This window comes from Tyto alba, unplaced genomic scaffold (assembly GCF_018691265.1).
Source record: "Tyto alba isolate M040663 unplaced genomic scaffold, T.alba_DEE_v4.0 Super-Scaffold_18, whole genome shotgun sequence".
Taxonomy (NCBI): Eukaryota; Metazoa; Chordata; class Aves; order Strigiformes; family Tytonidae; genus Tyto; species Tyto alba.
In genome coordinates this window covers 19,069,895-19,082,932 of record NW_024881280.1, presented here as the reverse complement: position 1 = coordinate 19,082,932, position 13,038 = coordinate 19,069,895, and the positions used below count along the sequence as shown (strand labels likewise).

The 13,038-nt window shown below is 33.6% G+C and overlaps 1 protein-coding gene across 5 annotated transcripts in view; it reads left to right on the top strand.

Annotated features, from left to right (window-relative positions):
- The window catches only part of STRN3 (striatin 3), a 68,177-nt gene that overhangs the window by 41,848 nt on the left and 13,291 nt on the right, over window positions 1–13,038 (top strand). For 2 of the 5 annotated variants that reach the window (XM_042790548.1, XM_042790546.1), the window contains 2 exons: window positions 3,303–3,443; window positions 9,122–9,255. In XM_042790548.1, the coding sequence (XP_042646482.1) occupies window positions 3,303–3,443; window positions 9,122–9,255 (275 nt within the window). The remainder of the gene's footprint in view (window positions 1–3,302; window positions 3,444–9,121; window positions 9,256–13,038) is intronic. The other 3 variants (XM_042790547.1, XM_042790550.1, XM_042790549.1) reach the window with 3 other exon arrangements.

The window sequence follows — 13,038 nt, the reverse complement described above, 5'->3', positions numbered from 1 at the left end:
AACAAAACAAAACCCACAAACACAAAAAAAAGGCAAAACACAACACTATAAACCAACTACAACCTATTCTGGACTACATTGTGATAAATAGATAAGAAGTTAGGTTTGATTTCTACAAAACAAGACTTACCTTTTACAGTAATGTGCTGAATTCATGGCCAGTTTCTTGCCCAAGTTTGATAATATCATTTTTGGCAGGTGACTCAGGGGATGACTGTTTCAAATATAGTGTGTCACATTTTTAGAACATAATGGTGGAGATGATGCGTATCTCATTTCGTGCTATCAGGTCAGTGTAATGTGTTCTCAGCAATTTGAAAAATAGTTTTCTCATTTTAAATTGTATGTGTACATCACTGTTAAAATGAAGATACTTTTACTGATTTTCCTTAGTTTTCTTGAAACTTTTCTCATTTTTTACTTTCCTGTTCTTTTCCCTCAGTTTAATTGTTCTGTATTTATGAAACAATATCTGTCCCATTCACTTTGTTAGCCTTGATTTCTAGAAATACAGTGTGACAGTTGATAGGCATGAAGACATATCCTAGATTGGATTTTACCATCTTCATTACCATCACTTGAAGATATAGAAGGATCCCTGTATTATATTCAGACTTGGGCTATTACATCTTGGAGCTAGTAGAATTCTGCTTATGCCTTCTCAAACTACAAATTTTAAGCGCTGAATATTCAACTACTTTTTTCACTTTTGCTATCTGAAGGAGGATACCCTAAGATGTGATTGTACTTGTTTTGTGTTTGTTTGTAACAGGTTCATGTTTACTGATTTTTTTTTTTTTTTTTTTTTTTTTTTTGTTCCAGTCTTTTCTTGAGGGTAAAACACAGTCATCTAGTTTGTGCCTTGAACATAGCTGCTTGTGCAGAGACAACACATTCTTATCCTTAAAAATCTCTTAGTAACATTTAAAATACTTCAACAATCATATGAAGGTACACTTGTACTTATTTGAAAGCATAAATCTCCAGAGTCTTCTGTGATGGTGGCACAATCTTGAATCTTGACGTTTTTCAGCATGAAACACAGAGTTGGGAACAGCAGATGCTCTTTTCTAAACTTCAGAAAGAAGTTTCTCTCTGTATTGTATGATGGATTGAGACAAATTTCTTATGCCCATATGTTTGCTGTGAAAGCACCTCTAAAAGATGCTTCCAGTTTGGATGTGAGTAAGAGTTTCTAAGCAATTTTTGTCATTTTTCATCCATGTGTTGAACAGTTCATGCATAACAACATGGAGAGAGACAAATGGGGTTTCTTCTGGGAAGCAAAGGATATATTAAAGTAGGCAGTTTAGGGTCTAGGGTGCCAGTCATGACTTTTATCGTGTCATTTATTGAGTGCTCTGTAATATTTTCAAGCATGTATCTGCTGCTGGTCTCAGTAGGTGTCTGGCTGACAGCCACCTGGAATAAAGACAAAAGTAGGCTTTGTGGTCTGTGTGGTAGAGACCAGGCCATTTTAATAATTAGGTTTTTTATATGAGATCTCACCAGCTGACTGCAATTAAGTATTGTACCTTTGAAATGAAATCCTATCAGTCTAACGGCTATTAGAAAAAAATGTTGGTGCAGAAGAGACTTTCCTTATTTTTATTATTTTACACTCACTGCATTAGCTGAGATCACAGGTTTCTAAACTCACTTCTACATGAGAGTGTAATGAAACAACTGCTGAAGAAATCTGTTGCATAAGGGCAACTTTTGGAAACCATTTTTATTCTCAAACAATTTCTGGGTAGCAGCCTTCATAGATTTAATTGGAATACTAAGTGCTCGATAAAAGAAAGAAACAAAAATATCAAAAGCACACACACACACACACACACAAAAGTAAAGGCAAAATGGAAATGGTTTGCAAGTATTAATGAGAACAGTTATCTATCATCCTTCTTGGGGTATGTGTGGTCTACTTCTGCAATGATTCTACTTCCAGAAATATTTTTTCATTGTCATATCTCTCTCCAGAGGATTTTCTGTTATCTCCAGAGAATTCAATTATTGATAGATACTTTTCTGAACACATCAATTTTAACCATTTTTTGTCAGTAAAATCTAGAAATTTAAATTATTAGGTATTATTTGAAAGCGTGTTTTAGTGTTTAACTGTTTAAACGAACAGTTCTGCTTTTGATAAGTCATTTGTAATTATGTTTACCTTTTAATTTTTTGAGAGTAAAGACTTTGTTTTAGTTTCAATTTCCTTTTTAATAGAAGTGGTACATGTCACTTCAGAGTATAAGGAATTGTTTCCTAATGCTTACTTCACTAAAAAATTGACATTTTAAAATTATTTATGTTCTAATATGCCCTTTTAAAGATAGTAAACACATTTTAACAAGTTTTAAAGCGTAGGTTTTGCTGGTGCAGTGGTGGGGTTTTCTATTCTAAATGTTCCATAACTGCGTGCAGTACTAGGAAGGGCGCTCTTATTTAAACGCTGATTATGTTTTGCATCATTTTGGATTGTTCTCTTTAATGAGATTCTGTCAATGAAATTTCACTTTATGATTAAAGCTTGACTTTCTGACATGCAAGCTCTAAGGTGGAAGCAGGAATAAATTTATTAATGAAAAAAAAAAAAGATTCTTTGCTAGTGTCTACATCATGAAATTAATGCACATGTAGTTCAGTGTGCTTTGTTTCCAGAGGCATGCTTGTATAATAAGAGTAATATACATCTGCAGCTTCATACAGTGGTGGAAGCATTCTTGCTCTTGTATTTAATAAACACTTTATACAATTTAAAGACCATTCAAAAGCAGGGAAAGTTAATTGTTCGTTGCACCCCCATTATGAGTTTTCTGTACTTTTTCCCTCATCTTTAAGCTTACTTTTTATTTGCACTCTGTTTTTCAGTGTTAAATTGTTTAGTATAGTTAAAGCTGTGTAATATTATTAGTAAATGTTTAATTTGTATGTATTTTGATTAATAGTTAATGTTCTTTTAATATTTGGCTTTACTTCTCATTAGGGCTGTAAGTTGATTTTTTTTTTTCTCCTACAGGAAATTGTAGAATAGATCTACAGAACACAAAGGATTTATTTTTTGATTGAGTGAATTAAAATTGTTTGCATGTAGTTTTCAGATTTAATATATTAACACCTTTTGATTTCCAAGAGATCAATTTTATTAATATACAAATACAGAAGCAAAGCATTGTATTTATTTCAAGGAGGTCCCATTGCTAATTATTCTTGTTTAATTAGTTTAATGGATTTTTAGACTTCAGTCAAGTCAAGCGGTAGCAATCAAATGAATCTTTGCTGCTGACGTTAATTTACAGGAGTCAACAGGACAAAACTTCACGACATGATAGCTGATCTGGGCGATGATGAGATACCCCACATCCCTTCAGGAATCATTAATCAATCTAGGTCACCCTCTTCTAGAATGACTGATCATGAAGGTGCAAGAGCAGAGGAAGGTACAAAAAATTCAGCTACTTATTATATTTCAGGAGATTTCTTTTAGAAAGCACACGCTGTAATTTACTGTCCCCTCTACAAAGCTTAATGCAATTGCAGATTGCCACACTATTATTTTATTTGCAATACTTCCCAAATGATTTTGTAAGAATATGGCTTGAGTTTCTGTGGCTTATCATAACTCACCCATTATTTCATAAATATTTTTAAACAACTTTATGTACAGCAGTGTGTTCTCAAACTATTCATTATTAAATCCCTGTTTGCAGACGCCCCCTGTTAGCAAAACCTTTTACAAATAGGGTGTTACTGATTGAGGGACAAAAAAGGTGAGTATTAACATTTGATATACAGTTCGTGTTTTAAAGTGAGATTTAAAAGTGGTTATTTATGAGACTAATGTGTCTCTTTTCCTGAAATTCCATGTTCTCTTTTTTTAGAATTCCATTTGTCTATATACACAGGCGTACCAAGATACTATTTTTCTTTACAAAGTATTGGTTTCAATTTCAGGGCTGTCTTAGGCAATGGAAGTTAGTGGCAAGCTATTATCTAAATAGTCCAAAATCTTGTGTTCAGCTTTAAGTTTATCTTTTTTAATAGGAATAAATTTCCTAGTAGTAATTTTGAGATTAAAATACCATTATGTAAATTCTGCCCTCTATTCAACATATTCATTCAGAATACTCAGCTGAATTCAGATTTGGCTCCTTTATAATGATCTTTGACCTGTAAGTCTTGGCGCAGTATCAGCTGTACAAGAAGTGGAAAGAATTTGCATTATTACTGATCCTGATAATCTGTTGATTATTTTATTCTTCCTTCACCTCTGCCTCCACAAATGCCTGTCATCAGGCAAGCAGAAAAACAGAAATTTTTCAGGAAGGTTTTTTTGTTGTTCTGCCAAACTATTATTTTAGAATAGTATTTGTCTTCCCATGTTCTCTTTTACTGCCTTCCTTTTCATTTTTGTTTTTAATTATGACATAAAGATGAACCGCTACCAAATTTACCTGTGGAGTACAATTGAAAAACCTACTGGTGAAGTTCCACCTGCTAAAACTTGTGGACATATGTTGAGGTTGTATTTAGGTTTAGTATTTACGTGCTTTGTGTTGCCTTTTAGCCTTGTTAAGGTATTAAGAGCATGTGACCCTGTAGTTACAGTTCTCTCAGTCTGTCTTAGGCTATTTTTCTTTGGTTTTCTATTTTTTTTTCGTACATGTTGTGCAAAGGAACACAGATGGTTGTTGTTAAGGACAGGCCATATAGCTCTTGTCTCTTCTAAACTTTGCATCTACAATAGTACTGGACAGAACAGTCTTTCTGAAGAAACAGATGCTAAATTGGAATTTGATAGGGAATTACTTTTATTTCTTGGTTTCTGTACCACAAACACTGTGCTACACTTCAAATAAAGTTTGTCCATGCAGTTTTCAAATAAACTGTGCTTTCAGGATTATATTTTCATGCTATTTAGTGTGCCTATATGTTTTCAGTTTATCAGTGTAATTTGGGCTTGATTCATTAAGAGTAGTAGTATGACTGTCTCTACCATTGTCTTTGCTAATTGTGGTTTCTGCATAATTTTTAAACTTGAACATTACAGTGTAAATTTTGATGCTTGATCAGAAATTCTGTTCTGAATACTACGTGGCTTTTTGAGTTTTTGTTTGTACCATATGGTGCTAAAGCTGCCAGCTAACAAGCTTAGTGTTGCTTTGAATTCCTTCTAGGTCTGTCTTTTGTTAACAAGGCCAAATAGTTCATTAGCATAAAATGCAGATTTTGCTCAATTATTTATTCAGCTGTGTTTTAAAAGCTAAGTTCTTTGCAGACAACTTCATGCTTTCTTCCTGGGAAACACTAGCCTGTCCTGATGAATGCTACCGAGCCGTAATGTTTTTGTGACTGTATGCAGGGTTTATGCTACACTCTGACCTGTTACAGCCCTGAGATAGTGGATGATAATTTTGGTTTTGTATAGAGAACAAAGTGTTATTAAGCTTACATTTTTGCTTTTTTTTCTTGAGGGGAGGAGGGAGGTTGAGGGAGGAAAGTAAACTATGGTTCAAATTGGCTGGAAATACGTCTTTTCTATCTCTAAAGGTATATGTTTAGTTTTTGGTTTTTTTATTTTTTTGTTTTTTTTTTTCCTCCCCCACTCCGAAGTGTCTGATTAAATATGATGAGAAAAATGTTATGCCATAATTACACTTTATAGTTTTGGCCATAAGAAACTGGGGTTTCCATTTCACCATATTGCATGACTTTCAGAAACAATCAACAGCAGCATGATTTTCCATCCAATTTATTGCACAGAGAATTATTATTTTCACAGTTATTTTTCTTTTTAATATTGTATAGTAGACCACTACAGCATATATAAACATACATCTGATTAGAGATTAAAACAGTTTCAATCTGTACAGATATTACTGCTTGATTTTGACTTAATTATGTATGATGTCTGAAACTTGAGGGTGCTGGTTAGGATTGGCCAAGCAAATATTTAATCATTGCATTTTTTTTACCTAGAAAGAAACTTGTACTATTGCTTATATTTTTACTTGATATTTCTTGATTGCAAACTCAGTTAAACATACATATTATGCTATGAAGACAATATTGTACTCTGTGTTAGAAAAACTCTTGGATTGTTTTTAAAGATGAAAAGCATTCAGTAAGTAATTTATTTAATTTTATTATTTGTATATACCTACTGATGCATCGGTTTTGATATGCAGAGTTGTAGGTCTTTATTTTTAGTAGCTATAACATCATGCATCCTTCATTTTGTTACTTTTCTGCCCTTTCTTTTTACAAAAACAGCTTGCAACCATTTTTTAAAGTTCTCTGAATATGTCTTAGTTTAAAATAATAAAATCTGGAAATAAAATGTATACAACATATTATGCATACATATTGGCAACTCTAATATTGATAAATATGCCTAGATTTCAGTTAGCATTAATTTTGAAGCTTTAAATGAAGGAATATTCACCTTTGATGCAAATAAAGCTTGATAAATTTGTTACAGATGCTTAATGTAGTAGTGGTTTTCTGTGGTAGTGCTTCATTTTTAGTAAAAAGCATATAAAAATTGATCTGTTAAGGGCAGGTGGCATGAATTTTACAAAGAGTTAGTATGAGAAGTTCAGAGCTTACTTAAACCTTGTAGCCCTGTCCTAAAGATGAAATAGGAGTCACAGCATTACAACAGGGATGGAAAATGTCTTAAAGTTTAAAATGAGCATATTGCCTCCTTTCCCCAGTGATCAGCAGCTCTGTTCTATAATGACTTGGGAGGTTTGGCTTGTAAACGGATACTTCTATTTGGGAGGCTGACACCCTTGTCAAGACTGTAGAGGTGAACCAAGTTTGGAAGTTCCTTATAAAAGTATTGGAGTCTTTCTGTGGGAGTCAAAAGGAAAAGGAAGAAAAAATAAACCCAACCAACTAATGATAATAACAGCCACTGCTCCCCCCTCCCCTTTCCTGCCCTACCTCCCCACCCCCCCAAAAAAACCCCACAACAACAAAAAACCAGAAGCAAAACAAAACAACCAAAGCAAAAACCTCTCCACCTCTGTTTCTTTTGCAGCCTTTATAATTTTTTTTTCTCCCACTCTTTGTCAGAAAAGGACCAAGAAAAACTTGGTCTCTGAAGTAATCGAGGGACTGATTGTTATTATTCATTTGAGGATTTTACAATTTAGGTTCACCTAGTGAATGTCTGTGGTGTTAATTTATTTCTTGCTTCATACAAAATGTTGTTTATATCTCCTTTTTTATTCAGCTCAGATGCTTTCACAAAGAAATCAATCCTTAGAAATTCTGATGTCATCTAATAAGTGTGGATGACTGGGTATTCCCTCAGCCCCCCAAAAAACCCCAAAACTCAATAAAAGGGAAATAGGTGGGAACATGGAAAACAATTGGGTGTTTTCTAGGAATATGGCTTTTTCTGAAATGAGTGGTTTGAAACAGACCGTAAAATTGAGAGTTTTAGTAAAATATTAATGAAAATGAAAAGCTTATTCAGATAAGGGAATGTTAAGCTATTTTGGGCTGTTAATTTAATCTAGCATTCTGATGAGTTAAGACCTTTGTATGGATTGTTTATTTTTTAAGGAGAGGTGATTGTGCATAGTTAGAATATTATTTGCTTTTTTTATGCAATTGTAGGAACAGCAGTTTTTATTTTTACATAGGTGATAGTCTTAGATTATCACATACAGTTGTATTGCCTGTGCTAATAAGGTTACATTTTTTAATAGGACAGTAGTTCTCAAGAATTAGAACCTATTTTGTTCTTGAGAAGTGGTTTTTTTATTTTATTATTTTATTTTTTTAAATCTGTCTAGCCTGGCTCCTCTTTGTGTAGCCATAGCAATGATGACAGACATGTATAACTTTACACCTGGTTTTAGTTCCTTTTCTTCAGCTGGAGTGGAACATAGCTAGTTTGCCATTCAGACAATATTTATGGCAATACACAATATTTAAAACAGGAATGTGTTGATTAGTCGTCTTGTTTGGAACTATTTTTGTAAGTCAGAAAAACAGGATATGGATGTTTTTCAGCTCTGGAAATGTGTTTTTTGCCCCTCTGAGTTTCAAGGTTTTTCTGAGAGGATTAGAAACAAGGCGTGACATTAAAGTGTGACAATAACTCTCTGCCAAATCAGTGAAATCCAAAAGTCAAATAAGTTTAATTTTTCAAGGTGTAAAATATGATTTAACATATTTTGCAGATGTTTGCACTTAGCTTAAGTTCACACATAGCTAAACTTTTAAGTACTCAACCTAACAAGTGCCTCCGTTTTTGCATGGAAAGGAATATTGTTAAGTTCAACAGCTTCTAAAAGATGCTGAAGTATTACAGTGTTTAAGTCTTTATTCCTTACTGCTAAATTGATACTTGTCAGTAGAAGATATACAGAGTTGTTGAAGAGTGCAAAGAATATGGGTGAATATTTGAAACTTTATTATTCAGATGTGAATTGAGAATGAATGATTATATATGATTTGTATTCATTCTAAATGATAATTAACAGAAATGTTAAATTTTACTTTGGGGAAGGCACAGCTAGGTAAGATAAATATCAGTTGAGTGTATTTTAAATTATAATCCAAAATCATGCTGAGAAAGTAAGAGAGGGGATTCATGAATAACAGCAGTTTTAATTTTTTTAATTATCTGAAATGATGTTTTGCAGGAGTCCTTTAGCCTGAGACATAAACAATACTTATACGTGCAAGTGGACGTATTTGACTAGTATAAAGCACAGAGACTGACTTGCAAATAGGTAGAAGGCAGATAGGATGGTGTAGTGAATGAAATGTTGAGCTGAAAATTTAGACCCCTGGAACACACATTTGATATTGCAGTGTAAAGTTAGTCAAGTCACTTGTCAGTAGTATTGAACACCTCTGTAAAGGAAGTTGAAATTAAATGACAAAGTATGATAGAAGAATTGTGTATTTAATATATGTGTGTGTGCTTGCACATGTGTGCGTGTCTTCATGGTCTCTTGTTTTTTAGTTGGGGCAGTATGTAGTACATACAAGTTCAGTTTTAAACTCTGCTTTGCTTTTAAGTGATGAATAATGCAGTTTTTCTTCAGTTTAATTATTACATTGAGACTTAAAGAAACTGTTTTGTTTTTTGTAGCAGAGCCAATAACATTTCCACCTGGAGGAGGCAAGTCATTTATTATGGGTTCTGATGATGTGTTGTTAAGTGTACTGGGCCTTGGAGACCTTGCAGACTTGACAGTAACAAATGATGCAGACTACAGTTATGATGTAAGTTCAATTTTATTTTAAAATTCTTTGTACGGTTTAATTTAATCAATTATAGTTGGGTCCCCTCTCCCCTACCCTGACCATTACAGTTGCAGAGAACATAGGTTTCATTAGCATAAGCTATTACTTGGGAGGAGGAGGGAACACCTTGTGAATGGGGCTAATTTAGATAATCAAAATTAACTGAGGTGACTTGTTTGTTTTCTACTTCAGTAATTTAATTAAAATTTTGTCACCAGGGGAATGTGTTATGACATAAAATACAGATTGACATCTTAGTGTAAATTTGTTTGAACAAAAATGGCAATTATAGACTGATATGGAGTATTGAGAAGACAAGGCATAAGACACAAATATTGATATTAACATTTCTTTGCTCTCCCCTTTGTATTTATGTAGTGTTAACAGCACAGACTATATATAGTAGTATATTTCAGATGTAAGGTTTTCGGTGTGTTTTTATTATAATTCAAAGTGTTCTGACATTCATTTGACCATATTCATAAAGCTGCCGTTAGTGTTATATGAATTACTTGTTGGCTAGTAACGTTTGATGGCTGGTTAGGGAAGTGTTCAGGTAAGTCTTACATATTGTATTGTATTGAAAGTGTTTTGTGGTTTTGGGTCGTGATGGTTGTTTTTAATTTTTATTGTTTATAAAGTACCTCTCTTTGTTTCTATAACTTCTCAAGTTAGATACATGGAGTTTGTACTGGAAACCATTACCTGGGATTTTATTAAAATCTTAGAATCTGCAAAGTGAAAAAATAATTTGCTTGTAGTTTATAAGGTCTGAAGATACTTGTGTGTGACTACACACCCTTTTTTTTCCATAGTTGTTCTTCAGTATTTATAACTGGTAGGATTGTTAATTGCTGTAATGAAGAACTAGTACATACATTTCTCCATTATTGCAGGGTGTTACATTACAGAGTTTTATTTCCTGAATATCAAACGAAAATGTTCATTATACATCCTTTTATTACTGGGCTGTATAAAAATAAATGCAAGAACTTTTAAAAATATTTGGAGTACTTTCTAAATTTGTATAATATACAAGATAAACTTGAAGTGTCAAATAACATGGGTGAAAATAATTTTTTTTTAGATTTTTATTTAAGAAGGGAATCGCTGTCCTGTCATGGATCTGAATAGACTGAAATTCAGATTCTATTGCTTTTCCATCACAATGTTCCTTCAGGTTAAAAATTCCTTGATAGCTCTTAATTTCTGAAGTGGCTTCCATATAAATGTGGATCTGCACTACAGTAAGACCATGTCTTACCTTGTACCTGTAATACGGTACTTGTAGATCGTCTTAATCTCATGCCCCTATGAGCTTCACTGAAACTACCTCCTCCAGTAAATCTCCAGATAAGCAGATAATGTTAAGTTAATGTGTATATAAAACAAGAACAAAAAAAAACCCAAAACACTTAATATTCACACTTGTTGCATTTTGTTCCTGATAGGTCTGTGCTCTTCACATAACTTGTGTGAGTCATCATCGTGTATGAATAAATAGTCACAATAGGGTTCTGCTAGCTTTCAAATGTACCACTTCTTGGTGAGTGTTGTATTTTGAAAATGAGAGGATATGTGGATATGTGGACAGGATGGGGATTAAGTTTTAAATCTTAGGAATTTCAACTATAGCTGAAGATTTTTCTGTCTGTGAATGATTTAGTGCACAGGTTGTCCACAAGACTAGGCATCTGTAATGCAGTATGGTCATCTCAAGTCATGTCTTCTTGGTTATCCAGGTTTTTTTGTTTACCTATTTAGTTTTTTGGTTATCTGTCTTTACCTCAGTGTGTGTAGTTGTTTGTATGCTGAGGGAATAATACTGTTACCAAATCAAATGCTCCCATTTTTGTATATGCTTGGGTTCCATAGCTGCACAGGATGGTGGTGTTTTTCTGCTGTAGGGACTCGTGGAATGGAAAGTCCTCATTTATCAGAGCATCTAAATTTGGAGATCTCCAATCAGTCACAACATTATCAAGAAAAAAATAATATTAAAACATTAAAAGATGCTGACTACAGTCACTAATTATTACTTTTTAATTCCTCTGTTTGCTGTAGGTAAGTAGTTAATTGAAATAGGGAAATACATGTCTCCTTACTAAGCTGTAAGGATTCTGTTGACTTCCCCACTGTCTTACTACTTTACTTTTTGTTTAGCTTGGGTGTAGTATCTTTCAGTCTGGTTTGCTGGTGATTTACAAGGCAGAATGAATAGATTGCTTGACTATGTTTCCATACAGACAAAATGAAGGCCAAAAGGGATTTTTATTATGTTAAATTGAACAAGTATTAGAAAGCAGGTGTTTCCAGTTCTGATTGCTCCTCTAATCTGTTTAGCAATTTCTTATGGTGTATGGTTTGTATTTTACTCTAAGTTTATGGAGATTTTTGTGGAAATTAAAGTGTTTTGTGTCTCCTGACCTAGACAGAGTTTTTGTTTGGGTGTTGGTAGGTGGTTTTGGGCAGGGGAACAACTCTTCTTGGTTTTGGTAGACTGTGTTCTTCTAAGCATCTACTCTGGCTGTTTGCTGGCAGGGGACTGGATCAAGGCTTCAGCTGGCCCTTCTTGCTCCTGTTTAGTGAAGTCCAGCAAAGTTCAGGGAAAAAGGAAAGAGCCTTTGGTTCCATATGGTTACGTAGTCTGTCTTCTCAGGACTTTCTTTTTCTTTCAGCATTTACAATGAAACATAATGACTCATTGGGGCAGTGTGTTCATGTCTTCTGTTTTGAGATGCTTTTGAGATGTCACACTTTAGAATATTGATATACAGTATCACATTTTACTACTTTTCCATTATACCTCTTGCCCATTTTGTATCTTACATTTATCCTTTGTAATCAGCAAATCTTTTTTCCAAGTCCTTGACTGTGTTTTTCTGAGGTGTATTTTTTTTAAACATACTAAGGGTTAGCTTTTTTTTTTCTTAGAGGTTGCAAGGATCTCTTTTTAAAGATGTGCCAGCTGTTCTCTTGCTCTTGGAGTAAGGATGTCAGGATTCACTGGAAACATGGATGGGGAAGAGAATTAAACAAGAAAGTATCAGCCAATATATAGCTAGATTTCTAGGATGGTGTATGTGATGTCTTCTAAAAGAACCAAGATGTTAAAGTCTGTTTTAAAAAATTAAGGCTTTAAAGCTATACTTAAGATAAGAAATGTACATTGGTTTTTGCAATTTTCTGTACCTTGCATTTTAGCAGATTCCTCTGAACTGCTGAGAACAAAATTACCATTACAAGAGCCATTTTAACAAAAAAGATTTAATGAACTCTCTTCCTTTTTCTAAAAAAAATGACCCCTGTATTCAGCCCTAGTATTTTTTGAATGACTCTTCATAACAACTGTAATAGAAATCAGTGTGGTGTGGAGGCACATCACACCCAAAGAGTCAAGATCTTTTGTCTAATCTGGAACATAACCACATATGCTAAAATTTATATATGCTTTATGCTTTAATTTCTCTAAGCCCCAGATCACCACAAGTGCATGAGGCAACATGAGTTAGCCAGGTGGATGAATACATTACATAATGAGGATTAAAAATATTGAGGGATTTTGTTTTCTAGAAAAATAACTACTTTTTTTTTTCTTCTTCTTCTCCTTTCTCTTATCCACTTTAGATTCAGGGAGGTGAATAAACACGCAGTTTGGGCTGAAATCTGTCAAGTTCAATGGAGAACTCCAGAATTCCACTCTGTTCCCTGAAACAAAAGATTATTCTTTTTATGAAGCTTGTATATAATATGCAGTTTAGT